Here is a 26,408-nt window from a genome sequence, read left to right on the forward strand (position 1 = left end):
GTAATCCTTGTCTGGCTGACAGACATTAACTCCTACGCAGGGGGGGCCTGTTCCTAGCTTACAGCTAGCTCAGAGGGCTGGGGAATCAGAAGAAAACTCAGATGAACCGCATGTACCCATCCCTAGCTTCAACAATTACCAACTTGCAGCCAAGAAGGGTGAAATTTTTGATGCTCCGAAATGTAAGAACATCCTCACTAGTTTTCATAAAGTAATTTTATCACTAAAGGGTTTCTTCACCCTTTGAAGGGCTTTAAGCAGTCAGATGCTCTGGTTATTTCGGCCCCATCTCCTGGGCTGGCTGGCAGCAAGTGGTCCATTTCTCATTTTCAGGGGTATGAATGGACTTGGTCTAGTGTGGGCTCAGGACTGCTTTCCACACAACAGAAGGAAGTGACTGCAAATGATCACCTCCTTCCTCTGCATAGCTACGCAGCTCCCTGGAGGAACAGGCTTTCCAGCCACTTCTGGTGGGATGTCTACATCCTTTTTTAAAGGAAATCCAAGTGATGGAAGGAATAAGCTTGTTACCATAGAAGTGCAGGGGGGTGGGGCTGAAAGGGTCATAAACATGTCACTGAAACTGCCTCCAGATTTCACTAGGGTGAGGGGTGTGTATCAGGTACACAGCACACACTGACAGGCGTGTTAGACAGAGAGTTCAATGCCTTAAGAAATAAGGGAGAGACAAGGCAGGGAGGTGACAGGCAGGATCAAAAGGGGGCGTGATCCCAGAAAGCAACATGGACAGGACAGCGGGCTGGCAGTGACCACCGGGCTGCAGGCTCAGCGGCACCAGCGAGGCTGAACTCGGGCAGCCCCAGGCCTGCCTTTCACGCAGAGGCAAGTTGACGGGAAAGCACAGACAGCCGGGAGGAAAGGGCAGGTGCCTGAACTACCGATTTCTCCTGTCCCATGTGATGGCTCAGATTTGCACTCTGGTCTTGGAAGGTTATTGGGCCCTTCCCTTTAAAGACCTTTCTCAAGAAGATTAAAGCAGCCATTAACCTGAATGGCTGTTCCCATCCTCCCTGGTCTATCACAGCCTTCCCCTTTGACATTCCAAGTTTCACTAAACCGGTTGTAAAGACAGGATTTGCAGGTCTGCTCAGCTCTTGGGCTCAGACAGACAACCTTACGAACACACCTTCCCATCAGGTTTACATCTCACGGCTGCTGGCAGTGCCCCACTCCACAACAGTCCAACCAGACAGTAACCCGCCACCAAGAAGGCCCTGTGTCTGGTCTTCCTAAAGCTGCCTGCATTCCAGCTTGCGAGCTGAGAGGTGGACGGCAGCCGTGGTCCTGGAGGCCACACAGAGACCCAGGGAGCAGAGACCGCGGCCAGGCCCAGCAGCGTTCGCCAAAGCGGTCCCGTCCCTTCACCTACGCACACTGCTGCCGGAACGACGACTCCTGTCCTCTAAGGACTAAAACGTTCACGCCTTTGACTATACCTGAGCAAGTCTGGAGGTCCAGTGCTTGAAGTCTTGTCACTTTACCGAGGCTCAGATGCAGGCCCAGGGCTGCGGTGTTGCGTCATTAGCTAGCAGGCTCGGCCACTCCCAGCCTCCGCATCTCCAGTGGTAACCTCCTCTATTCCTAGAAGCACAGTAACTCGTACAGCGATAAGGCAGGCAACCACTGCAGGGTGGGACAAGGGGCAGAAGGACAGGGGAAGAGGAACTCAGCCGCAGGGCTTGTGACAGAAGGGGGACGCATGGCGAGTCTTAGAGTTCTTAGAAAAAGAGGTTGAATTTTAAGAATAGAATTTAACCATGGTTCAGATCCATGATGTGAGAAAATGAACTAACCCATGGTGCACTCCGCACAGAAAAACTGCCACACGAGTGTGAATCTGCTGTAGTAACAGTGCCGGTGCCCCGGGCGAGCCTCTGCAGAGGCTCCGGTGAGTGGAAAAGCTGCTCATGTGCAGGTTAGCACAGAGCGGGGACATCTACAAACACAAGACGGAAATGTGACCTGGGGGAAGGAGGGGAGGCTGAAACTAGAGGACAAGCTGGGGACTCCTCAAAGTCCCAAGACAAATCCTTGTAAATATCCAAAAATGAAAATGTAAAAACCAGAAGACGTGCTCACAGGCCACGCTGAATGATCACCACCTGAGGACGGTCTACGTGACCACCCAAGGTGGGCTTGAGTGGCTTAAATATTTACCAAATACCTTTTTAAGAAAACTTCGCGAAGGGTGTAATGACTAGATTCACTGCTGAGAAATCCTCGCTGAGTCCTCCAAACTGACTGGAACTGCACACAGATCTGAATGAAAACACTTCTGCAGGGAATTAACCAGGGCCTTAAGGGCCAGGGGGACGAGGCTGTTCCGGGCAGCACGTGGGGAGTCGCGGATCAGCCCACTGGCCCGACTTGGGGAGACCCAGATGCTGCCTTTCGCTGCCTCCCACCACATTCCTTGGCAAGTGAAAAAGAGCACGTAAACCGTCTGACATTTGAAATCACTTTGCTGGGTCTTAAAATTTTGAAGATGACTAGTTCCTCCTTGTCTCGAGAGGACAGATAGCAGTTAGTAGCAAAGGAGATGCTTTAAAAACTAGGTGCTAAATAAAGACCCCAGAGATCTCGGGACGTTTGGATAGAATGGCCGTCCACACTGAGACCACTTTTGTGGAACAGCCTTTAAAACCAATTTCTCAGTTCCAAGTAGAGCAGTAGGTGCTGGTGCTATTAACGTAAGTATGGCCCTTACCTGCTAGGAGCCCACGTCTATTCAAGGAGGCAGACAGGTAACAGGTCACAGTATTAAAAAAAAGTTTGAGTCTTCAAGGAAATTATAGGAGATCCAAAATTATTCTGATCCATTGCAATGTCCCTGGCGTGAGAACATACACCATGTCACAGTGTGACTGTTTTAAAAGCAAACTCTGGTATACTTGCTTTGGTGTGGGAAGGAAGGCACCACAGAACTTCAATCGTACATCTCAGCAGGAGGCGGCAAATGCAGGCCCCCTTCCTCCCCCTTCCTCCACTCTTTCTACTTTCAACCCTTTCAGGACTTTTCTATAGTCAAACATTTTGAGCAGGTTTGAATCCATCTCTTCCAGATTTTGGAAGCAGAGAAGTTAACGGTAGTAGATAAACAACTTGGCTTAAGCAAACTCATGCCTACTTAGATCCCCTTCCTTTCCTTTCCAGACACATGACTTGGCTCGCTCACTAGAAGCATTTCGTGTTGGCCTTGTTTGGCCTCCTGCAAAATTTCAGTGAGGCGCTGGAGGGGAAGGTGGAGGAGGAAGGAGGCCTAAGAAGCAAAACCTCTACCCCCTGCGGCAGTGGTGGCGTCTCAAGAAAGGCTCCTTCTAGGCAAACAAGTCTATTTCCTGTTCCTTGAGGCTCAGAAAGTCCTTTAGGAATCTCAGCCTTGACCGTCGCTTAGTCTCAGCAATTGAGCTCAACAGTGACGTGACAGAGTGGCTCTCAGGGCAGCTCCGGGGCTCCCGGGGTTCCTGAGACCCCTTCAGCTGTCCATGGGGTCAAAACTGTCTTCACAGTGGTTACGAAATAATCTCTTTCATAAGAGGCTGCTTTTCCACCATCATTCTGTCACAAATACACAGAATTTTCCAGGCTACATGTCGTGATATATCGTGACCAAACGAGCACAGAAGCAGGCGTGAGAATCATGCTACCTTCCATCAAGCCACATGCTAGAGAGATCTGCAAACTGTGTAAAAAAAAAAAAATTCCCTCTTCTTACTAAAATGTGATTTTTAGAAGATATTGTTCTAAAAAGATTATCATATTAACATAAAATGTATTTGTTAGTTTTAAACGAATTAACTAAGTATTTAATACATTTCTCAGCTTTAATTTCCAGTATGGTAAGTATCAAGAGGCCTGAGAACTGCTGCCAGAACCCAGGCCGCGCAGGACGCACGCACCACCAACAGCTGGGCCGCACGGCTTCCGGCCAAGGTTTCTGTACCACCTGGGTGACTTCCCACATACCTTTCGGGGGAAACCAGGTGCCAGGTTTATCATAAAGAGAGCAAAGCCAAAGTAACCACACTGCTTCTCCTTTCTCCTTTCCCCCTATAAACTGCATGGAGGATTTTATTTCAACCTGGGAGGCAGGCTTGGCAAAGCACACCCAAACCGTAAGAACGGAAAGCTTTTCACCAGCAGCCATGACTAGGGAAAAAGAACCTACCGCCCCGGAAACGCCCGGGTCCACGTAGCCTAAAAGGACACGGCTTTGTTCGGGGGTTCACATACCGTCATTCCTGAACGAAGTCATTTTAAGTGGAAATTACTGAGGTTGACGCCCGGTCAAAACCACTGACGTCCATCACCCGCACAAACCCGCAGAGGCCGAGACGGCACGCGGGGCGGAGTGCCTGAATTCGAGGGCATGGCAGAACGGGCATCTCTTCAGGATCATCTTCAAGGTGGAAACCAAGACGCGGGGCAGATCTGTGGAATCCAGCCACACCCCGTAACACCACTGGACACCAACACTGCTCCTAAAGCTAGAAACGCCTTCCTCTTGAGCTGTCATCACAGGGACAAAATCCACAACCCAGCTCAGACCATCACAGAACGCGTTTATTACCACAGAGGAAATCACGAGATGCTGGAGCCCGCACATGGCAGCCTGGGCGGCATGTGTGATAGGGAAGAGGGGACGGCAGGGGGGAGCCCCACCAACTGTGGCTGGGCAGCCTCTGGCAGGCAGGTTTGCTCGGCCTGGGAGACTCTGGCTGGGTTTGTTTCTGAGGAGCCTGGGGGAGGTGAGCCTCGACAAGCAGGCTTTCTCCTGGACAAAATAAAGGACAGCCAGAACCAGGGCAACAGCTGCACAGCCACCACCCTAAAATGGAAATCAAATTAGGCTCATTACAACAGGAAGTGCATTTAGCCCTGATCATAAAACAAGGGGCAGAGGGGAGCACTGGGCTCTACTGGATAGCCTGTCTTGGAGATAAGATGCTTTTAAAAGTTAAACATTGTTAGGGCCCTTCCCCTCGCTAACAGCAAGCAGCACACAATTTCCAAGCCAGCTTTAAAAGCTATTGTTATCTCTGTTATCTGTTATTATTTGGATTTTGAACAAAATTGATGGAGTAGGAGCCAGTAGAGGAATCCTGTTTGATCTGGAAATTTTCTGTGGAGAGTCCGAAAGGCCGGAGAACCAAGTTCCCGAGATCTTTTAGTTTACCTGCAATGTAAAAGCAGAAACTGCAATAAATACGGTCAGCAGAACGACCCCCCTCGACCCTGTCTTACTGTCTGGTTACAACACAGAAAGGGTATCTCTCTGCAGCTAAAAAACTCCTGCTTTTGAAATCATGCAAACTCCGGCCCCCAGTCTGCCCTCAGCACTGCCGTCACCTCAGCGCCCTCCACCCCGCGCCGCTGCTTGAGCAGAGGACATGAGGGAGCCCTCCTGGGAGGGCAACGCGCCCTGTCCAGCCTGGCCAGGGCCGCCAGGGCCACGGGCGCCAGGACCAGCGGCGGGCCCCCGGGGACAGCCGCTCCTGCGGGCGGAAGGCCAGGCCCCGCCGCCTGGCGGGGAGGGTGGAGGTCCCTCCAAATCTCTTCTCCATGGAACAGCAGAGCCACTTGCCGACTCTGATTCCACTGGACCTGGGTTCAAACTCAAGAGCCTCCCGCTTTTCTAAGCACAGCCCTGCTTCCACTCCAGGCTCGTCATTTCTTGGGACACAGGAGATCTGATTCACGTGCACAGCACCGCCACCCTCCGCAGCCCAGTCTCCTCCCCGCGAGTTTCAGGCTGTATTTATTCATCACCAGGTGAGTTCAATTCATGAAGCCAAAATTAAGATACACAGTATAACCATGGATTTTTATGCTGATTCGACATAACTAGAGGTCCATGGAGTTTATATAAAAGTTGGAGACTCCAGGACATCTCAGAGATTTTAAGGATTGGTGCGGCAACAGGATGGAATATTTGAAACTAAGAGAGTTTTGGAAAATTGTGGCTAGCATGGGAGAACACATATTTCACCCGTTTCTAAACTGTTCTTATTTTTCTTGCAGGTCTGCTTCCAGTGGAGATGGGGACTTCTGTGGGTAAAAAGGAAAGAAGCCCCTGACCATCAGAACTGCAGGTTCCTTCCCACCTGCCCTCTTTAGCAGCTTTGTCCCTCTGAGGCCTCCCACCTTGAAGTAAACCCCAGGTCAAAAACTTAGGACGCGTGGCCTTCAAATGTCAAGGGCTTTCCTAGTAACTCTCGGAGAGAGCTTTGGGACTCAGTCGAAGACTCAGCCCCCAGAAGCTCATCACGTTCTGAGAAAGCTCCCTAAACCGAGACCGACCGCTCTCCAGGCACGCTTTCCAAACGTAAACCCGGACACACGCTCAGTGCTGCCGACGGGGGCGATCCCTGGCACCGACGCCATCCCCGCACACAGGTAGCAGCATGGAGAGGCCACAGCTAGACGGACGCGTGGGTGGGGACCACGGCAAGCTGGGAACAACAGGGCCTCCCTAGGGAAGCGTGACTCGGCCAGAACCGGCAGCGTGCCGGGCGGCCGGGGAGAGAGGACAGGGAAGAAGCAGGCCTTTAAAGCCCAGTAAGCCCCACACGCCGCTGCCGCACGGGCCCCGGCCCTCCTGACGCGGAGGGAACGAGGCGACAGCGAGCCTCCTGGGCCGCTCGCGCCACACCCCGCAGGAGCAGCCTCTGTCTTGGGGCCACTCCGCCTGTGCGCCACGCCTCTGCCCCTGCCTGGGAGGAGGGGGCACTGCCGGGTCCACCCCCACTGCCAAGACAAAGTCTAAAGTGCAAACATACATTTATTTGGTGTCTGCCATATGAGGCACCGGGATCTCAAGGGTACAAGTTATTCTTGGCTTTCGAGATGCTCACAGTCTGCTGGGGAGACAGACACAAGACTGGGGTGAGCCCAGAGGAGCGCTCAGGCCCTCAGGGGTGTGAGGAGGAGTCTCAGCAGAGACGAGGCTCCGCGTGCTCTGAGGATGGGGAGGATGCCACTGTGCCTGGAGACGGCCACAAAGCACGGGCACAGATACTCAAACTGCAGACGGAGAGGGAGCGTGGGGCGCTCTGCAGGCCTCACTGCCTGACTGGCTGCAGACCTGCCCACCACGAGGAGCCGTGAGCTCCAGCTCGGCTGCTGGCACGGAGCGGCCGTCACGAACACGTGCTTCTCCAGATGCAGGGAGCACGGCTGCTGCGCGTCCCACGGCTGTTCCCAGGCACCGGCCAAGCACGGAGGGGACAGGACAGGGACTCCTCTGACAGGTAACTCTGGCTCCCCGGTGGCTTTGCTGAGAAGCCCTTGGCACTACACCGCGGCCCAGGCCTCCGACAACCACAACCCCCGTCTCCTCTGCAGGGATCCTACAGGGCTCCCTCCCACCTCCAGCTGCCGCCCATGGCCTCACGGTCCCCTGCAGGTGTTTCCCCAATGAACATCTTGCATTTCTAATCCAAGCATGGCTTGTTTCTCCAAGGTCCCAACCTAACACACATGGCATCACTCTTTCTCCTTTTTTCTTGTATCTCTGCCTTGGTAACACTCCACAACAGTCTATGATCTCCAGAATAGCAAACGGCCGATGGGAAGTTGTGCTTGCTAAACAGAAAACATCCATAAGGTCCCTGGCAGGTAGCAGACACCCAATAAAGACGCAGGATTAAATTGTCTCCACGCTAGAGAAGACCTGCGGTCACCTTTTAGTGCACAACCAACTACTAAGTACTACGTGAGGTAGGGATGCAAGGATATAGAACACGATCTTCACACCAGAACAAGCTCAGATATGCTGGAAGACACAGGCGGAAGCCAGCTCACATGTGGCTGAGATATAAAACGCTAGGAGAGTCAGTAAGAGGAAGAGCCCTTCCAGCCTGGGCAGGGAGGAGGGCCATCTGGCGGAGCTCTGTGTGTGAGCCTGCATTTGAATCTCCACCAAGGCAGACACAGGACCACAACCATCTGGGATGGGGGGAGTGTGCAGGGCGGGCAAAGGTGGTTTGAGCAAATGTAGGGAGACAGGCAGGCAAGGGTGGGAAGTGTGTCCAATGGGCTGACAGGGAGGCGGAAGGACCCAGATGGCAGGCTTTGTGAGCCAGGCCCAGAGGTCTACGGCTCCTGTGTCAGGGCGAAGCCCACTGATGGTTTGGGAGTAGCTTTCAGGGTTAATCATGCTGTGGGACAAAGTGAAAAACGAACAAGAGAAGGAGAGCCTGGAGGTGGTTCTGACAGAAAGTTAGTGCAACATAATGGGAAAGAGGCCATTTCTTCATTAAACAAACATCTGATGTCTACAGTGTTGGGTAAAGCAGCTTTGAAATTAGGGGATGGGGTTAACAGACAGAAACTACTACATGTAAAATAGATAGGCAACACGGATGTCCCTGGGAATTATACCCACTGTCTTGTAATAACCTCAAATGGAGAGTAATCTGCAAAAATACTGACTCACTATGCCGTACACCTGAACCTAACACAATACTGTAAGTCAACTATACTTCAGTAACAACAAACAAACAAACAAAACAAGCTCCGAAGTCAGCACGGGGCCAGTGGGAACTAAGAGGGCAGAGCACACCATTAAGGTAGAACCGAGAAGTTTTTGGCGTCTGCACAGCCCACCTCTTACTGTTTACGACGGTGGCAGAGAAGCACCTTCAGCAGAGACCACGTGTACACAGTCACACACAGATTCTCCTGCTGCCGCCCGGAGTCAGGCTGGGCGCTCAGAGATCAGAGCAGCGCCTCTGTACCCGAGACACGGTCCTCTGCCAAAGGAGCCGACCTGCCACACTTCCCACCGCCTGCCAAACCCTACGTCTCCCCTGAGCTGGGCAGTGAGCAGTAGGCTCCCTTACTTCCACTTGTGGCAAGTCTGGCACCAGCACTCAGCCTGGACGTGTCCACAGGTGCCGAACCGTCAGGATCTCTTCCATCAGACGAGATCCCATGGCAAAGAGAAGAGCTCAGCACTGCTTGTGCTCAGACAAGAATGGCTGTGACTGGAGATTAATGCCCGTTCTGATGAATAGTAATTTCTGTGCCTCCAAGCAACAGCGTCTCATGCTAATCCAAATGACTCATTATGCGTGACCTCTCTTTGGAGATACTGACAGTGCAGGAGTCAGTTTACCTTGAGGAGAGCCAGGAAGGCCATCTGCCTCCACCTCTCTAAGACCACTGGGGTTTGAGCCCAATGCAAGAGGTCCTTTGGGACCTTCTCCTACTTGGAAAACCAAAACGCATACAAAAGAATCCTGAAATGGCATTTCCTCTTATGAGGCAGGAAACTAAGCCATTGGCTGACTCCTGCTTTCCTCTGAGCAAAAGGCAGATTAAGAGGTACCACAGAAGAGAGAAGATAAAATTCACACCCAATTCAAATGCTTATTTTAGCTCCTGGGTGAAAGTAGAGGCTGAAACAAGACTTACCAAGAACTGTCCAAGCGGCAGGAGTGATCCTCCCACGAGCAGAAGCTACAGGAGTAGCGACTAGGAAGTGCAGCAAACAGCAGGGAACCAGAAACCCAGAACTCACACCCCCCACCCCGAGGGGCGGCAGCAACACAGAGCCGGCCAGCGCGCAGGGCACGGCATGTGCACAGTCTGTAATGAGCACCAGGCAGGGTGGAAGGAAGAGAAACGGGAAAAAACGACCCTGGATTTCCATACCCACATGTGTGGCTTCAGGAGTTTTAAGGACCAGTAACAATTTTGAGTCTTTCTTGTAATCTTCAGTAAGGGAACTGATTCTAGAACCTTCTACTTGCAGAGTGGAGAAGCACATAATGCACAAGAATAGCTGAGAAAGAATGTGCCGCATCCTCGCAATGACAATGAACAAATCACTTCCAGGCCCGTATCTTGAATGTGGATCATAAAAAGGCAGTGTTCTTAATTCAATTCACAAAAGGATGCGAGTGGCCAGGAGTGAACACCTGAGGAACTTCAGGAATCAGGAGATGACAAACATGTTCCAAGAAGGTGGAAGGAGGGACAGTCCACATGGAAAACCTGGGCTGGATGATGACCAAGGCCCCTGTGTGAGCGGGAGGGATCGGATGCCAGTGACAGGAAGACAGGGTTGCTGGGGCCACGCCCTGCCCATGGCTCTGGGTCCTTTGGGGGAATCAGTGACTGTCCTGTCCTGGCTCTAGATTTCCCGGGTCGGAACAGCCACCTGGCAGCTCTCGGCTGAGGCAGGAAGAGCAAATATCATGGAATGGTTGGAATACAAACTATACACGCTGCTGGGACACCCCCCACCCAGGACCTGGGTGGTCTTTCCTACCCACTCGGCAAACGGCAACGACCTGCAGTGAGCTGCCTTGGCCTCTCCAGTGGCAGCCTGTCCGAACAGACACTGGCAATGAAAGCAGGCGAGGGACGGCTTGCCACAGAGAGCTGTCGCACATCTCAAGCCTAGTGAATGAGGAGAGCACACATTCTGAAACGTCTACTTTCTACTTTTTCTCTGCTGCAATCACGGCATGAGGAGGGAAAGATAAACTCAGACACATGCCTGCTTCTGCTCAGGAGGGATCTCTCCAAGCAGAGCTGCTGAACACACCCCTGCCTATCACCGCGATGGCCACACCCCATCCTGCCTCAGTGCTCCTGGCTGTGCCTGCGCTTGCACTGCCCTCTTCCTCACCAATCATACCCATAAATCAGTGCAGATGAACCTGAGTGAGTGTGCATCAGTAAAGCCTAGAGGGGCGGCTAAGACTCAAAGTGGTGGGCCTCACCCCTGATCTCTGATTCAGTAGCCTGGGGTGGGCTGGAAAATGTGCTTTTTGGACAAGTTCTCACATGAGGCTGGTCTGGACACTGTATTTGGAGAACCACCCCCAAAAGATAACTTGTTTTCGCAGCTGGCAAGTGGGATCTCGATCAGAAGCCTGATATTAAAAACTAACTGTAAACACCCCTCTCTAGTGGCCAGCGGGATGAGGCTGCCCAGGTGGAGTGTCCCTCCTAAGATGATGTAGAAAAACAGTCCATGTTATTTTTTTTGGAGAAAGCAGACAACTTTATCTCCAATCTCACAGTTTGACATAAGATGACAAGAGAACAAGGAAGAACCACAGGCATACACATACAGATTCTTGGTAATTCCACATGTTTGAGGTTTCATGGCTGGGCCAGGATATAGGATAAAACAATCTGCAAATGATGATGGCAAAAGTCTTGATCCCACATTCTTTTCTAATTGTAATCAAAACTTGTTCAGAGACCTATGTCAGCACCATCACTTGGTCTCCAAGCACACAGGTCTTGCCCTCCCGGCAGAGCTGCGAGGTGTGGCTAATCTCCGCCACCTCCTGTGCAGAGAACCCAATCCCAGGAAGGCTCCTCTCCCTAGAGGGTTAAACAGACATGCTTCTCAAGACACTCCTGAACACAGAGCAGTGCACTACGGCTCTGTCATCAGTACCCACAGTCCAGCAGAGAAGCTTCAAGGATCTGAAAATGTCTCATCAGTTTTACTTTGAATCTTTTTTTAAAACCCATTTATGTGAGAAAAAATTTAACACTGTGAAAACAAAACAAAGAAATAAATGATCTATTGATACTCACAAGGCTGTGCCTGCCATCCTAAACCCTCTTGATTTCAAATTTTTATGTTCCTTAAAATTGCCTGATTATAAACACTAAACATTTGAATTTATACAAATAAAATACCACTTCTTTTTTTCTATATTGTGGTTTCATATAATTTTTTTTTTAAAAAAGGAGTTCTGCTGTTCAAAAAGTGAAAATCACTAGATTTGAACAAAGCCAGATAATAATCAATAACCAGCACCACCAATGGCTCAAAAAACTCTGAGCCTCTTGGGCTTCTCTGTCCAGGGCATCTTTCCCACCTCATCACACCACTGACCACATCCGTAAGTCCTTTAAACCTTCTATTCCCTGGCTATTACAGGGAAATAGAAAGGACTTTCCAGAGAAAGGACGAAAGGAAACACTCCAGTTACTGACCCCTTTCCTCAAATCTAAAGCCAACACGATCGTCCTCTCTGATGGGCAAGGACTGCGGCACCATGACTGACGGCCTCCCAGGGTCTCCACTCCTGCTCTAAGGATGATATTTATAAAACACAGGCTAAGAAGAGAGAAGCAAGTATGTTCTACTCATTCCTAATTCCAATTCAGATTTCTTCCCCTCAAAGAGGCGGGTACGTAGCTCTTCTTTCTAACAAAGAGGAAGTCAGGTTATAAAGAGAAAAGAAAAAGCAAGTCAGAGATGACTGAACAAACCTAAGCACAATCTCATTTTGTGACATAATCACATAACTTTGTAAATGCCAAGGACAAATGGTATTAAGCAGTTTTCTGTATCTTTAACTGCCTGTCTTCCTGTAGAAGCCATCATTCCCAGAGAAACTAGCACTAAAAACCATGCAATCCACTGCAAAAAGCCGGCTCACAGCTTCTAAGGACGTGACATCACTTTGCATTTGGAGGGACTGTCCTCCAAGGAACTCACAGCACATGAACCAAAGCCAGGTCATCTGCAACGAGGAGGGACGGACACCAGAAAGCTCTTGTGGGGCTGAGAGTCCACGCAGAGAGGGATTCCTCCCTTTAAGGCTCTCCTATGACGGGTAACACCTAGAAGCCGTATTTTACTCGTGATCTTTACATTCATCAGGAGAACAACGGAGTCCAGCCATTCAAACTACTGATGCATAACAACTGACATATTTATTTACCAAGCAATTTAAGCTGTTTAAGTCAGATGGAAGGAGAATTCATTACAAAAGCAACTGAGGGAATGAATTCAACTTGAGTATTTCAAATGAAAGGAATAATGTAAGTGAAACTCAAAGCCCAGAGACAGGAAACATTGGCTCACTAGAAGTTAGAGTGACAAGGACAGATGGAAGTTTTCATTCCATCTGGAACTGACAGCAGCAGTATGACTCAGTTTAATACCTACCCCTTTACAGTTTCATACAGGCTCAAAAAAAAAATAAATAAATAAATAAATAAATAAAAAGGACCTAGAGACCAGTGCCTAAGTGTCTTTCCAAATCCACAATGGTCATTCACAAAGCCATCTCTTTCAGCATGAAATTCAGCTCAGTTAAATGCAAATACTTTCCCCCCCACCTAAAATAAAGCATCATTGTTAAAATAGGTCAGAAAATGCTCTATTCCCTCTTCTTTCAAGAAAAAGCACCTCCAAGATAATTTTTCTGCTTAAACATGGTGTCAAATTTAATTAACGATGTAAATTAGGGAAAGAGCCACTTTTGGAAAAACTGGAGAAGGCTCCAGAAACCTCCCAAGCATGAAGCAGCTCTCCTTGGAGTCTGAGTTTACCTAGCAGGGCCAGAAGGCTCTGGACTATCGAGGTTAATGGCCTCTTCTCAATCTACTCAGCTATCGGCGTGATCTTCTGGGAAACTTGTCTCATTTTCTAGATACTCATGCCTAACGGCCATAAATGGCCAGGCTCAGTTTATTTTAAATGATTTTCCTTTAGGCCCGTATGATTGCAATATACTGAATGCAATTCACAAGACAGAAATCAAATATTCATAAGGAAGGACATACAGATCTCAAGCAGGGGTTTAAGCAGACAGGTTAAAGCAGAATATGCTGGGCAGGTCTCCATCTAGGAACCTTTACGCCCTTTCAGTCAAGCAGACTGCTCATGAGAGGCGCTCTCTGACTCCAACTATAAAGATGCTTTGAGGGGAGGGTATAGCTCTGGGAGCATGCACGAGGTCCTGGGTTCAGCAGCCAGTATCTCCATTAAAAAAAAAAAAAGCTTTGACAAATACAAGAACTAAAACACGAGTCAACTGAATCCATTTGCCCTGCCCTCTACCCAGTCTTCTCCCCTTTACTATTTATTATGAATTCCTGCCCTCTTACGTCTTCTCAAGCACTAAAGGGACTCTCAGTGCCATCAGTCACTGCATCCTGATGAACCCAAAGCCTTACGCTGTTTACTCAATCAAGAAACTCAACTGTTCTGTTTTTTTGTTTTTTTAAAATGAAATTCATGATCTGAAACAGAGGTCGGTGTCACCCTAGGTTGGGAGCTGAATTATATTTGCATTCTTCGAGGCAGGAAAACTTCTCAAGAAAAACAAAATAGAAGTTTAACTTTCGAAAAGCTGATGTCCACTCTAAACCACATCGCTCCTTCTGGAGTCAAAAATGGCTAAAAGCTCACTAGTCCCGTGGTATTGGTGGCTACACTAAAAGAAGGGCCCTGAAAGTGTTTTTAAGTGTTGTGTTCTCCTCTAGAGAATGAAAACACTGGTGCCCCCACCCCTGGCTTCCTGCCTATTTCTGTTTACGGTCAGGAGAAAGTAAGGGAAGCAGACTTACCCAGCATCTCTTCCTTCAGTCTTTCGTTACGTTCTTCAATTTGCTTAGGTAATCTCTGAGGGGAAAAGCACAGACACATGGACTGTGAAAACCCTTTGATTTTATTTTGAACTTGAGAAACACTAAAAACCTAGAAAATGAGATCGGGTTAGGTACATATATATGATCCTATTACATAAAGAAAAAGCCAGCATTTGTCTGTGGACGAGCTACAGGAAGACGGGGGTTTTGTCTGGTTCAATGCCACATGCCCAGTCCTCGGCACAGTGGCTCATGGAGGACCTCAATAAAAAAAACTGGTGAAAAACACACACACACACACAATCTGAAAGGATACACACCACATGTTTATAGCGGTGTATTTAGGTGGTGGGATTATGAGTGATGTTTACGGTTTTTGCCCATCTGTATTTTTTAACTTCAAGTCCTTTCTTTATATAAGCTCATTTGTTGAGAAAGCATCAGATTGATATTGGATGTTCCTAAATGATCATCTAGTTCAGGGTTTTTCAACCTTGGCAGTATTTCAACAGGGGGGCTGTGCTGTGTATTGCAGGATGTTCAGAGTATCCCTGGCCTCTCGTCACTAGATGCCAGCAGTTACCCTCCCCGTCGTGACAAAGTGTCCCTAAACATTGCCAAATGTCCCTGGGAACCAGACCACCTCTAGCTGAGCACCACCCATCTAGAACAGTCTTCTGTGGCCACTTTTTGCTCTGTAAGTGGCCCCAGGTAGTCTGGGGTTCCAGTAATAACTCAGTTACAATAATTCAAAATAAAATAAACTCATTATGCATATACCAACTAGCTTTAATAACAAGCTCCCTTTCACAGAAAGCTTAAAACTAATTTGACGAGGATAAAGGCTACCGAGAATTTAGGCAAGATTTTAAGAACTCCGCTCCCTTTCCCCATGTCAAATTTACGCTAATCCTAACACCATTCGGAGATATGTTAAAAGTCAGATAAAGGATTAAAACTGCTTTCAAACTGCGTATGAATTTTAATTACCCAAACGAGCCTTTCTCCCATTATTCCATTTCTAGGTAAATAAATTATCTGTTATTACTGAAGGAATTCACCGAAAAATAAAACCCAAACCACCTAGGATTTTAGTGCAGGGAGATGCATCAACATTTCTCAGGTCTGCCTGGTGGAGTCATAGTTCCAAGGAAGAAATGAGAAATCCTGTACAGCAGGGGCTGAGATGCCCTCAGGGGCCAGACAGGAAATGTAAATAAGTAATGGAATGGCTGTAAGGCAATAGTGGATGGTGCGGTTCAGCGGCGGAATTGGAGAGCTCCAGCCGAAGGCCAGCGCGCGGGAATTCAAGAAGGGGCCAGCATGTCCACATCTAATTTTTAAGAGGAGTCCGGCTTAGATTTTTATCTAGTAAAATCTTTCCATTTTTAAATGTTGGCAAGTGGCCTCAATTAAAAAAAGAGCCAAAAAGTTTGGTTTCAATAAAATAGGCCTGTAGCTTCCCCACTCCTGCCTGCTGGCCTGTCTCTCCACTGCGTAATGGCTTCCAGGACAGAACTCTCCATCCTAATGACCCTCTGGGAAAGTCTGGCAGCACAGAAACCTGTTTAGTGAAAGCCAGTGTTTCTCAAACTTAGTTGAACATCTATTATATTGGGGCATATAAACACCTAATTCTGTAGCACATCTTTAGAACAGACGCTGCTCTGCACATTAGAGATAATCAGAGAGTAGTGCTAAAGGTAGAAGCACAAATCTGAGTTATTTTGTAAGGAAGGAAAACCAGTAACATGTAGCTAATTTACAATCGACATACGACTATTATGACGTTTAGAAGCAAAATGAGTTTTAGTTACAAGGATAAGAACAAGAGTCGTTTTAAGAAAGATAAGGTTAGTCTAGGATACATTCAACTGGAAGTGCACTGGGCATGTGACAATGACTAGAAACCTGGTGACTAAGTAAGGCAAAGGATGGACAGAAAACCAGAGGTTTAACACCTGTAATACGAAGACTCACTCTCAACTAACCTACACAACTACCAGCAGGCAAGATTTCCCTAGTTCAGCCGTGAAATAAAGTTCTTGTCAACCCTGGAGGTCAAAGGTTTAGGATGAGGATTAAATGGTACATGGTCAGAGTAGGTCTGTGGCCACCACTTCGAAGTTCTAGCTCCCATATTATTTTGATAAGCTTTTCAAAAGCACAGAAATGGAATGTAGTTGTGTCTCAAAGGATTATTTAAGATTCACTGAGTAGCAACACGGGGAATAGAAGAGAAAATATTTTTAAAAAAAATGAGGTTTACCATGCAAGCTTCCCTTGCTTGATGTACTGATGGATCTTTTTCTAATATGGATTTATAGTCTTCCAGGGCTTCATCTAGCTTGTCAGTTTTCTCATACAACTCCGCTCTCCTCAGTATTGCCCTGATGTAGCTGGGGTTTAACTGAATTGCTGTAAAAAGAGAAGAAATAATTGTTAGTTACCATGAGGAAAAAGGTCCTATACACCCTCAGCCACACCAAGTTTCCTTATTAACCATTTTCCATTGGTCTATAAGGAAGAGTCATTTGTCAGAGGTTATAGCTGGGGTTGCCAAACTTCTCCTGTAGAGGGCAGATACTCAAGACTTTAGGCTCTGTGAGACAGACTGTCTCCGTTACACTGCTGAGCTCTGCTACTATAGCACGAAAGCAAGAACAGACGCTGCACAAACGAGGGTGGCTGCATCACAATAAACCTGTGTTTATGGACACCGAAATCTGAATGTCATGTAATTTTCCTGTGTCCTGAAAAACCATTTCTCTTTTGATTTTATTTCCAACCATTTAAAAATGTAAAAACCATTCTTAGCTTGCGGGCTGTATAAAAGCAGTTGGCATACAAGCTGCATTTGGCTTGTGGCTGTAGTTTACCAAACCCTGGTCTATAGCCCAACGCCTGGTTTCCACATACTTTTCCTTCACCCACTTTAGAACAGGCCAGAACACAGAGCTCGAGTGCACAGCGAAAGAGCAAGAGGGAATTTGAAGGGACAAGTTATAAAGAGTTGAGTGAGAACAGTTTGGCGGTCAACTCCGCCAGCATTCTCCTTTTTCTGGGCCTCAACTACTGAGGTCACGCCGTGACTACTGAGGTTACATTTTTGGCTAAATTGTCACTGTTCCTTGAAACTCCTGCTCCAACACCTTTATGTCACTGGAGCATAATATCCTTCCCTTCACCTAACAAGTGGCCCCTCTAATAATCCTGTGTCTGTGCTTTGGTTCAAGTATACGGCACTTTTCTATTCCTTTTTGAGTTGTTTCTTTTTCTGTTAGGAAGCAATAGAACTTTTTTTTTCCTTTCTAAATGATATACTCATTTAAAAAATGCATTCATACTTTCAGTAACTATTTATTTAGTACCTAACGTGGTGTTATCTTTGGAGTATAGTGGTAAACAGAACACACAAGGTCCATGTTCTCATGAAGCTTTAAGCTACTGTAGGAGGCAGGAGCAAGCAGCACGCAGTAATTTCAGATGCTTATAGTGCTATGGAGAAAAACGAAACAAGGTCATGTAAATTCAAGGGAAGAGGGGAATAAGGTAACTTTAGAGAGTGGTCAAAGAATATGAAAAGGGAATATCTGAGGGAGGCCAGCCATCTGAAAAGCAAAGGAGGAGTGCACTGGAAGAGGGCCAACAAGAGGAAAGGCTCTAAAGCAACAACCACCTCGCCATGTTGGTGGCCAGGCAGGGGCTGGGGAAGAGATGAGGGCGAAGACAGACGCAGCAACCAGGCCATGGAGGCCTTGCTGGCCAGGGAAAGGAACTTGGACTTATTCTTAAGTGTGATAAGAAGCCACTGGATCAGTTTCAAGCAGATTAAAGACATAATCTGACTTACACTTTAAGGGTCACTTTGGCTGTAGTGTGGAGGGGACAAGTGATAGCAGTGAGACAGCTGGGAGGTCAGTGCAGTGGTCCAGGTGAGAGATGATGCTGGCTAAGCTGGTGAGAGTGGGGATGGAAAGAAGAGGCCGGATTAAAGAACCATCTTTGAATCACAGCCCACAGGACTTGCTAATTAAGCCATGTGGAGTGAACAAAGAACAATCAGGGATGACTCCAAAGGCTTTAGTTTCAGCAAGTAAATGGATTATAATGACATTCATTAAACTGAAAATAACTGCAAGTTGTGTGTGCCTGCATGCATGGGGGTCGGAGAGGAACCAGAGTCTGTTCTGAGCAAGTTAAATTCGGAACGCCTACCAGACATCCCAGAGGAGATGTCAAGTTTGCAGCAGAAACAAGCTCCAGGCAACAGGGCACAGGTGAAGATGTAAACTGCAGCACACAGATGGTCAAAGTTTCAGAGCTGGTGAGATCACACAGGGAAAAAATATAGAGAAGAAAGAAGAGGGCCCTATAGATGAAGATCTAGGAACTTCTAAAATGACGAGGCTGACAGAAGCCAGCAAAAGAGAGTAAGAAGAAAGAGCTAATGAAACAGAAAAAAAATGACGAATGACACACTACATTACACACTTTCGGGCGGTCAAGAAAGCTAAGGATAGAGAAGCAACTACGGAGCAAGAGGAAGCTGCTGCTCACTTTTATAAGATGGGTTTCATGGGTGTGGATGAAAAAGAAGCCCAAAGGACATGTGAGCAGAGAACGGGAGAAGACGTAACCAGAGAAATGGCACAGCAGGTGGACGGGATACTGTTCAGGAGAAGAGTTTCTGAAAGAACCCAACCTCAACATTTCACCTTTACCCGTTTTCAACCTCCCCTTGGTCCAGCATATCATATTCTCTTAAAATATTCCCAATTACAACATCATAATATCTGTAAGAAAAACACTCCAGTGACCTCTACTATCCCTGTTAAAAACCTGAAAGCCCTAATTTACATTTTAACTCAGATACCACCCCCTTCTCAACTGGTGGACAGCTTCTAACAATGCAAGTATGTATGGAAGAGAAAGAACCTCTCCCATGATTCCTGTATAAAAATCTCTAAAGTCAACTTACCACTCTAACTTGTGATTTTCTTTCTTAATCCATATAAATAGAATGAACTTAAGCTTTATTTACGCCAAGGCTGAAAGCCCCAGGGTGAGTGGCATGAAATATTGTTCCATGTGACTAGCAGCAATGAGCTCCAAATACGACCTCAAAAATCAGCCAAGCCCTTTGCCAAGGTTTATGCACTGAGTGGGCGTGTGTATGTGTTTAGAGGGGAGGAGAAAGGTCCTAAATACAAATAAACCATGCTAGTGTCGATGTATTTTGCCTCTGGTTCAATACACGCAGCCCATAACAGCTAAGGATAAGCACACGAATGCTGGCTTAACCAAGTCCAAAAACAAATCTGGAAGACACTGTGGTTGGAAACATTGTCCTCCCCCTCCTCTCACTTTCTTGGTAAGCCTCCTACACTGAGGGCAACAGCTAGAAATAAACTGTTTCCTAGTGTACACCCTGCTCATCAGGCTCACAAGGCATCTTCTCAACATTTGGTTACAGAGAAAAAAACTCAGAAAATCAGCAGCTTGCTCCTAATTTAAACTCTTCAAACCCACACACGTCACACAGATTAAGGTTAAACATTTTCTTCCAAACAAAACAGTACATTCAGAATTAGATCCAGCCCAAGATAGTAATGGGTCAGAAGCAGTCTGCTAGATTCTAATGCACCAACAGCTTCATTCAGGTACTCTGAAGAAACACCCAGCATAAAGAAGAGAAATCCAGGAGACAGGGTAACTAATTAATGTTAAAAAAAAAAAAAAACCCAAAAACAAAATAGAAGAGGGAATTTACACTTGGTCTGAGAGTGGGATTAGGTAACATATAAGGTTCTTTCTAACTCTAGAGTGCTCTCAGAGAAAATCTCATCCAAAGGAGGAAAAAAGAAAAAACATAAATTACAAAAGTAGCAATTAGCTAGAAAAACTCATAGACTAGCAAGACGCAAGGGAAAGTGATCATGTGTGTTCTCCACACCACGCAGGTCATAAAGGTAAGACAACTGACTGGCCTATCAGGAAATTTTTGAAAAAAAAAAACAACAGTGATCCGACGTCTGGGGGTGCCTCTATTAGTTGCTGGGATGAAAGACCATGATGGAACTCAGGTATCAGACAGCAAAGGCTCGATTCACTGTGTGGAGCTTGAAAGGATAATTAAAATGATGGCAAGGTCTGGACGAATGACTGCCTCTAACTAGAGTAGCAATTCCCCAAAAGAAATTGCGTTCCCTGCTGCCACTCTGAACATACAGATCCAGATGCCCCAGTGGCAGCTAGGATCTTCAGTTTCAATCTCAAAGGAGAGTAATATGGACACTACAGGAAGCTAATTCTGTTCCAAGAGTTTCTGTGGCCACGGAAGTTTTGAATTATTTTCCGTATATTTACTAGTACAGCATAAACCGCCTGAATTATCCATTTAAAAGCATGGTTACACAAAGATGACTACTGTGCAGTACCTCTAGAAAGGCTGAAAGTTTCTTCTTTATCGGCCCCAGAAGAAGGGTCCATGTGTACAAGTGCACACCTGATTGGCTTGTCTAGAGGTCATGCTCTTGTATGTTAACATGTAACAAGACCAAAAAGTTGTACCTTTGCTGCAGTCACTGATGGCCATCTCTTTCTTGTCCTACAAGGAAACAGACCATTAATATGTGTCACCCTAGATCTGTCTCAACAGCCCAAAGGCTCAATGACATAAGTTGATCATTAACAACTGCTTATGGAGATGCAGAGTGCCTTTCAAAGAAATCACGCCAAAACATGCATGGTACTTCCAAGCTAAAATTCAAACTATGGTGACACCTCTGACTTGAAAGTCTCCTGGCAACAAATTATTCAAGTAGCTTCTTCCTCACGTATCTTTAAAGACTGTTGTAACTGACCTATTATATTTGCAAGATACTTTACCTTAGAATGTTGACACTGAGAAAACTTTGTAGTCAATACACAGGGCAGATGACTGATAAGTGAATAACTGAATTAATAACCCTCCTCTTTGGCTAGCTGTTATATAGCACATCCAAAGCGGTATCTTCCAGAAAGCATAAAGATGGTCCATCTACAAACACAGTATGACTTGTCATGTGGTCTCAGTTGTGAACCTTAAATTATCCAATAAGGAAACAAAACTACAAAACAATTCGCCAAGTAAGATATCTAACCAATTCAGCTTGCTGAATGGAGAAGCGCAGCACAGTGGAAAGAACACTGGCTACCAAAAGAGCTAGAGTCTAGATCTGGTCCTGACACTGATCTGCTGCTTAACTTTTCTAAACTCTAAAATGTCTATTTCCCCCAAATTAGAAATGTTCTACAATGTTACAGAAATGTTAGTTCAAATAAATGCTCAATATTTCCGTAACAGCTACTGTAACAAGTATCAAGAATTTTGCGGAGCATTTTAGAACGTTGACCAACGTTTAAGGAGTTTAAGGAGTCAATCAAAAACAGTTCCAAGGATGGGGAGTGACTGCTTCGTGGGTCTTCTTTGGGGTCATAAAAAAATTTGGAACCAGACAGTGGTGATGGTTGCATCATACCGTGAACGTATTTAACTGGCACTGAACTGTATACTTTTAAAATGGTCAATTTTATGTCATGTGTATTTTACCCACAATAAGCAAAAAAGGTTCGAGTCATCTGGGAAACTCTAACTATATTATCTCTCCCATGCTTATCAAGCAATTCACATATTAAAAGCTCTAAGTCCTGTGGTAAAGAAATCTGTAAGTCCATATTTTCCAAACTTATCAGAGTCCTATAAATCTAAGACACACAATTTCATATTTTAAAGTTTCTGAAATAGGAGTAAATCTTTACAGTTTATGAATATAAATGTTGGGGGTGGTATCCGTTGTGCCCCTAAGAAACAATTTTTAGAGCTTATTTTTTTTTAGGGCTTTGGCTGCTCTCTTGTGTAGCCTGGCCTCCAGCTGAAATGAAACTCTGCCCTATCTCCAGTTTGCCTCTGCCCTCTCACACATGAAACAGAAAGCCTGGCCAGGCGCACCCAGTCAGGGGTGCTGAGGCCGCACACCTGCCTTTCAGAAACTCTTAAGCAGTTAACTCATCACCTTCTCAAACTCAGAATATGCTCCTTAAATCACTTCAGTGCATTAATCCTGAGGTTTCCAAGTCTGTAATTTTAGAATCTTCTTAAAATATTATGAATGCAAGTTAAAAGAACAAACGAAAAACTCCACTAACAAACCTATCCTATGTACAGGAAACAGTCACAGAAGTCTTTTGAGTTCTCTTCAGATGTGACAGGCAGAAGACTAGCAAGGCCATACATTTTCCTAACTCAAGAACCAATCGATTACGTTAGCCCATCCCTAGCAACAGCATTAACTCGGCAATCGTGGGAACAAAGAACCCCAAAATCCCAGGAGCCAGATGAGCATGGTACATTTTCTCTGATATTGAAGGTATCCCTGATTCCACTTCACAATGACAACTTCTAGCCTAAGAACGTGGCAGGATGTCTCAGAGGCAAAGGCAAAAGATCAGAATTTTCCAGCTAAATGTAAAAGGTGTTGGCTGTGAATTCTATCGATGGCAGTATATATTAATGAATACTGTTTTAAATAAACTTAAAGCAGTTGCTTTAGAACCTCTAATACAAAATGTCTGCTTGTATACTATAGAATTATTCCTTCTCCCATGATGCCACATCAATCATTCTAAAAACATTTTCACCTTGGAGAGTGAATCCAATAATAAAACATAAATTTGGATTAAAAAAAAAAAGACTTTCTGCATGTCTAAACATCCAAGCACCTCCCCCCACACCCTTAAAAAAAAGCTGGTCATACTAGGTGACTCTGGTAGAGGCACTAGTGAAATTCAGGCAACGTCAAAAAGAAAGTGACATAGATACCCGATCTAAACAGACAGACAGAAAACCACTTCACTTAATACTGGGCTGGCTTCGTGGTTGCTTAAAGGTGTGTTGAAAAAAACCCTACACTTTGTGTTTTGAATATTGGTAGCCACAGTTAAACAAGTAATTTCTTTTTCAAATTCTCATCATTTCTGTCCAGCGAGATTTACCACATTAACAGGAATATCAGACGAACCACAACAAATCTAACTTTTAAGATCAACACTACAGCCAACAAATATAACTGCACTCTTATCTACTCTACGTTCACCCTGCTACACCAGGTCCTCAAGTCCTTTGGAATCACAAAATACTTCTGAACTTTCCCTGACACCCATTTTGCATTTAAGGGCACCTCTCAGCCCAACCCTTGGATGTTTCCCTGTGTCCACACTTTTCTGAGAAAAACAGAATCTCAAGAATAAGCACCTTGAAGTCCAGACTTTTAATCAGTGTTTCCTGACCCTTTGAGTCTTTATCTGGAATCCCAGAGGCCTAGAATAAGCAGCTGTCAGCTGTTCCAGGCCATGCGCTACTTGGCTCTTTGCTTCACTAACCTGCCCTAGTTTGGTGGAAACTTTGCCAGCTTCCTTCCATGAAAGTGTTCACTCAGCCACTTTAATGAGGAATGTGAACAGTAATCCGACTCAAGTTTTTCAAAATATTTTTCTATCCCGCCTGTGCCCTTTACATCAGGGTAATGTGTGGGCAGGGCAAGGAGGCAGCAGCTTTGAAGTCTCTGTGCTTGTTTCTGGAGAGAAGCTAGCCTACGAAAACACTGCAAGTTCACATGCTGCTTAAAAAGGAAAGGTCAAAGGTACATACCTGTTTCATCCTTGCAGCAGCTCTGTTTGAAAACAGAATAGACCTGTCTTTCTGGAAGCAGGATGGACACATCTGAAGCGCTCGACTGTAAGAACTTTCGGCTTCCATATAATCTGAGGATAAGGCAAAATATGAGAGATCGTTATGACTTCACTCCTGGTATCTCTGTATTCCAAAGGGTCTCACAAGGCGTAGCTCTCCATTCACGGGACAAAGGTCTCCAATAAAATGCTCTAACGCTTACCTTTCAAGTGGTTTATCAATTTAGTAAGTTTTGAAAGGGAACTAGGGAACTGGACAGATGAAAGAGAATAAAATCTGGGTTTAACGCCCTGAGAGGAAGAAAAAATCCTGCGTATATATTTTCATTAAAGACAGCGTGCTTTCATGGAGTCAACCTGGCTAAAACTGTTTCCAGGAAATGTCTGGAGGGACATTTTATGGAGCTAAAAGCAACAATGTAAAAATCAGTAGCTGACTAAACACCTTAAAAGAGAAAATGGTGATAAATTTATATATTCATTGCCATACACAGAATTATGGCCAGGGTACTAAAAGAAAATTGCCTACTCACTTCTCAGGTTTGAAATATTTAATACTGAAATACAAAGAAACATGCTTTTAAAATTGTAACCATTTAGTTCACTTAAAAAAAAAAGAAGTGACGGTTGTTAAACCAGGATACAAGGGAAAAAAATTTTTTTTAAGTTAAAAATAAGTAGGGGAAAATGTTACTACTCCCAGATTTCTAAGCATACACAGTCTTGAAACATGACAGAAAGCTACCATAAGATCAACTACTTCCCTCAAACGAACCCAACTTCCTTCTAAGCAAATACAGGAAATGCAGAAGGACATGGAGGCCATCTCTCTACTGAAGGCAGCCACAGAAAGAGGCACATGAAAAAGCAGCCAGAGCCTAAGTGAACCCCTTCCCCAGGCCGTGGGGGACCCACCAGCCAGTCTTTACAGCACTGCCGCAAGTTAGGAAGGGGGGCCCTGCTTTGACAGCAGTGCAGCCAACAGCCTTTTAACATTCCAAGTGAGAGCTTTCCAAAGCAACAGCTCAAGAGTTTTTCCTCCTAATTTCTGGGTTTACAGGTAATAGATTATAGAAAAGAAAAACTGCGCCTGTGCCTAGTGATACGTGGTAACCGTCACTGTCCACTGAGAAAATGTGGACCTGGTAAAAAACAAAATTCCAAGGCGCTGGGAGGCAACACGGCATTGTCAGCAGTTAGGTTTGCTAGCTGTTTCCAAACGTCCTTTGGTGTTTCTTCAAGACGCCCAGCATCAGTGCTCAAGTAGGTGTCTTACCTCCTTTCTTAAACTGCTCATTTCCCTCCTCCTTTAGTCTAGTGCTCTCTTCTCTCCTTTTCTGAAAGAGATCAGAGAACGACATAATTCTTAGAATATTACTGTCAGTGAACAAAAGGTCAGCTTTCACTACACGTTAGCCCGTTGCATAGGCAGCAGCTTGATTTTCGAGAACTGGGTCAGTTTCATTAAATCTCAAACAGATATAGAGAAAAACACACAACCATCTGGCTCATCATCAATTGCATTCTGAAGTTTAAGAGACAAAACCTAGGTTTTCTATGTTTCTAGCTTTTGCACAGAATGGTAATTTCTGTTTACTCTAAATGAAACTGAACAACATACCCACTGGTATGCTTACCCTTACAAATTCAAATTCTAGATCTGCTACTTATTAATCGTATGATCTTGGACAAGTTCCAGATCTTTCTGAGTCTTAGTTTCTTCATCTAAAAACTGAGGCTTTAATAGATTTATGAATTAATGTGACAATGTATATAAAGCTCCCAATATACTGACGGGCACATAAGGGCTCAATAAATAATAGGCTATTACTTCTGTAAAATAAGCAACTTAATACTTATTTAGCTACAGCTATAGTTTGTGTCATGAAGGAGACATACAGTGCGCCGGCAGAGTGCACTATGGGGAAACAAGTCTTATTCGCAGGGTCAGAGCATATGCTGTTAGCAGGCTAACGCAGGGAAATTTGAAGAAATTCAGATAAATCTCTTTTCTTAGCTGCTTCTAACAAGTCAGACTAACAAGTCAGAAATTCACACAGATGGCTAAGCACTCACTGAACTCAAAGAGAGAGTGAATGCCATTCTGTAGACCAAAGACGACACGTGCGGATCCCTCTGTGCTTTCAGCCCCGAACATCTTAGCAACGTGGTCAGCACCAGCAGAACTGGCTCAAGTGTCTGCCGCCACTTTTGACAGCGTTAAAACAAACAAAGAAAACTCCAAAATCTCTTCCTTCATTCTTTAAGTTTCTGACTAAATAAGAACTTCAAAGGGA

General features: G+C 45.8%; 1 protein-coding gene across 2 annotated transcripts in view; it reads right to left on the minus strand.

Moving 5' to 3' along the window:
- Positions 1 to 4,563: 4,563 nt before the first annotated feature.
- TTC1 (tetratricopeptide repeat domain 1) overlaps positions 4,564 to 26,408 on the minus strand; it is a 41,813-nt gene continuing 19,968 nt past the window's right edge. For both annotated transcript variants that reach the window (XM_006211900.4, XM_015245781.3), the window contains exons 3-8: positions 25,388 to 25,448; positions 24,071 to 24,183; positions 20,953 to 20,989; positions 16,649 to 16,797; positions 14,359 to 14,413; positions 4,564 to 5,197 (exon numbers count right to left, since the gene is read on the minus strand). In XM_006211900.4, the coding sequence (XP_006211962.1) occupies positions 5,064 to 5,197; positions 14,359 to 14,413; positions 16,649 to 16,797; positions 20,953 to 20,989; positions 24,071 to 24,183; positions 25,388 to 25,448 (549 nt within the window). In that variant the 3' untranslated portion in view covers positions 4,564 to 5,063. The remainder of the gene's footprint in view (positions 5,198 to 14,358; positions 14,414 to 16,648; positions 16,798 to 20,952; positions 20,990 to 24,070; positions 24,184 to 25,387; positions 25,449 to 26,408) is intronic.

Source organism: Vicugna pacos, chromosome 3 (genome assembly GCF_048564905.1).
Source record: "Vicugna pacos chromosome 3, VicPac4, whole genome shotgun sequence".
NCBI classification, from domain to species: Eukaryota; Metazoa; Chordata; class Mammalia; order Artiodactyla; family Camelidae; genus Vicugna; species Vicugna pacos.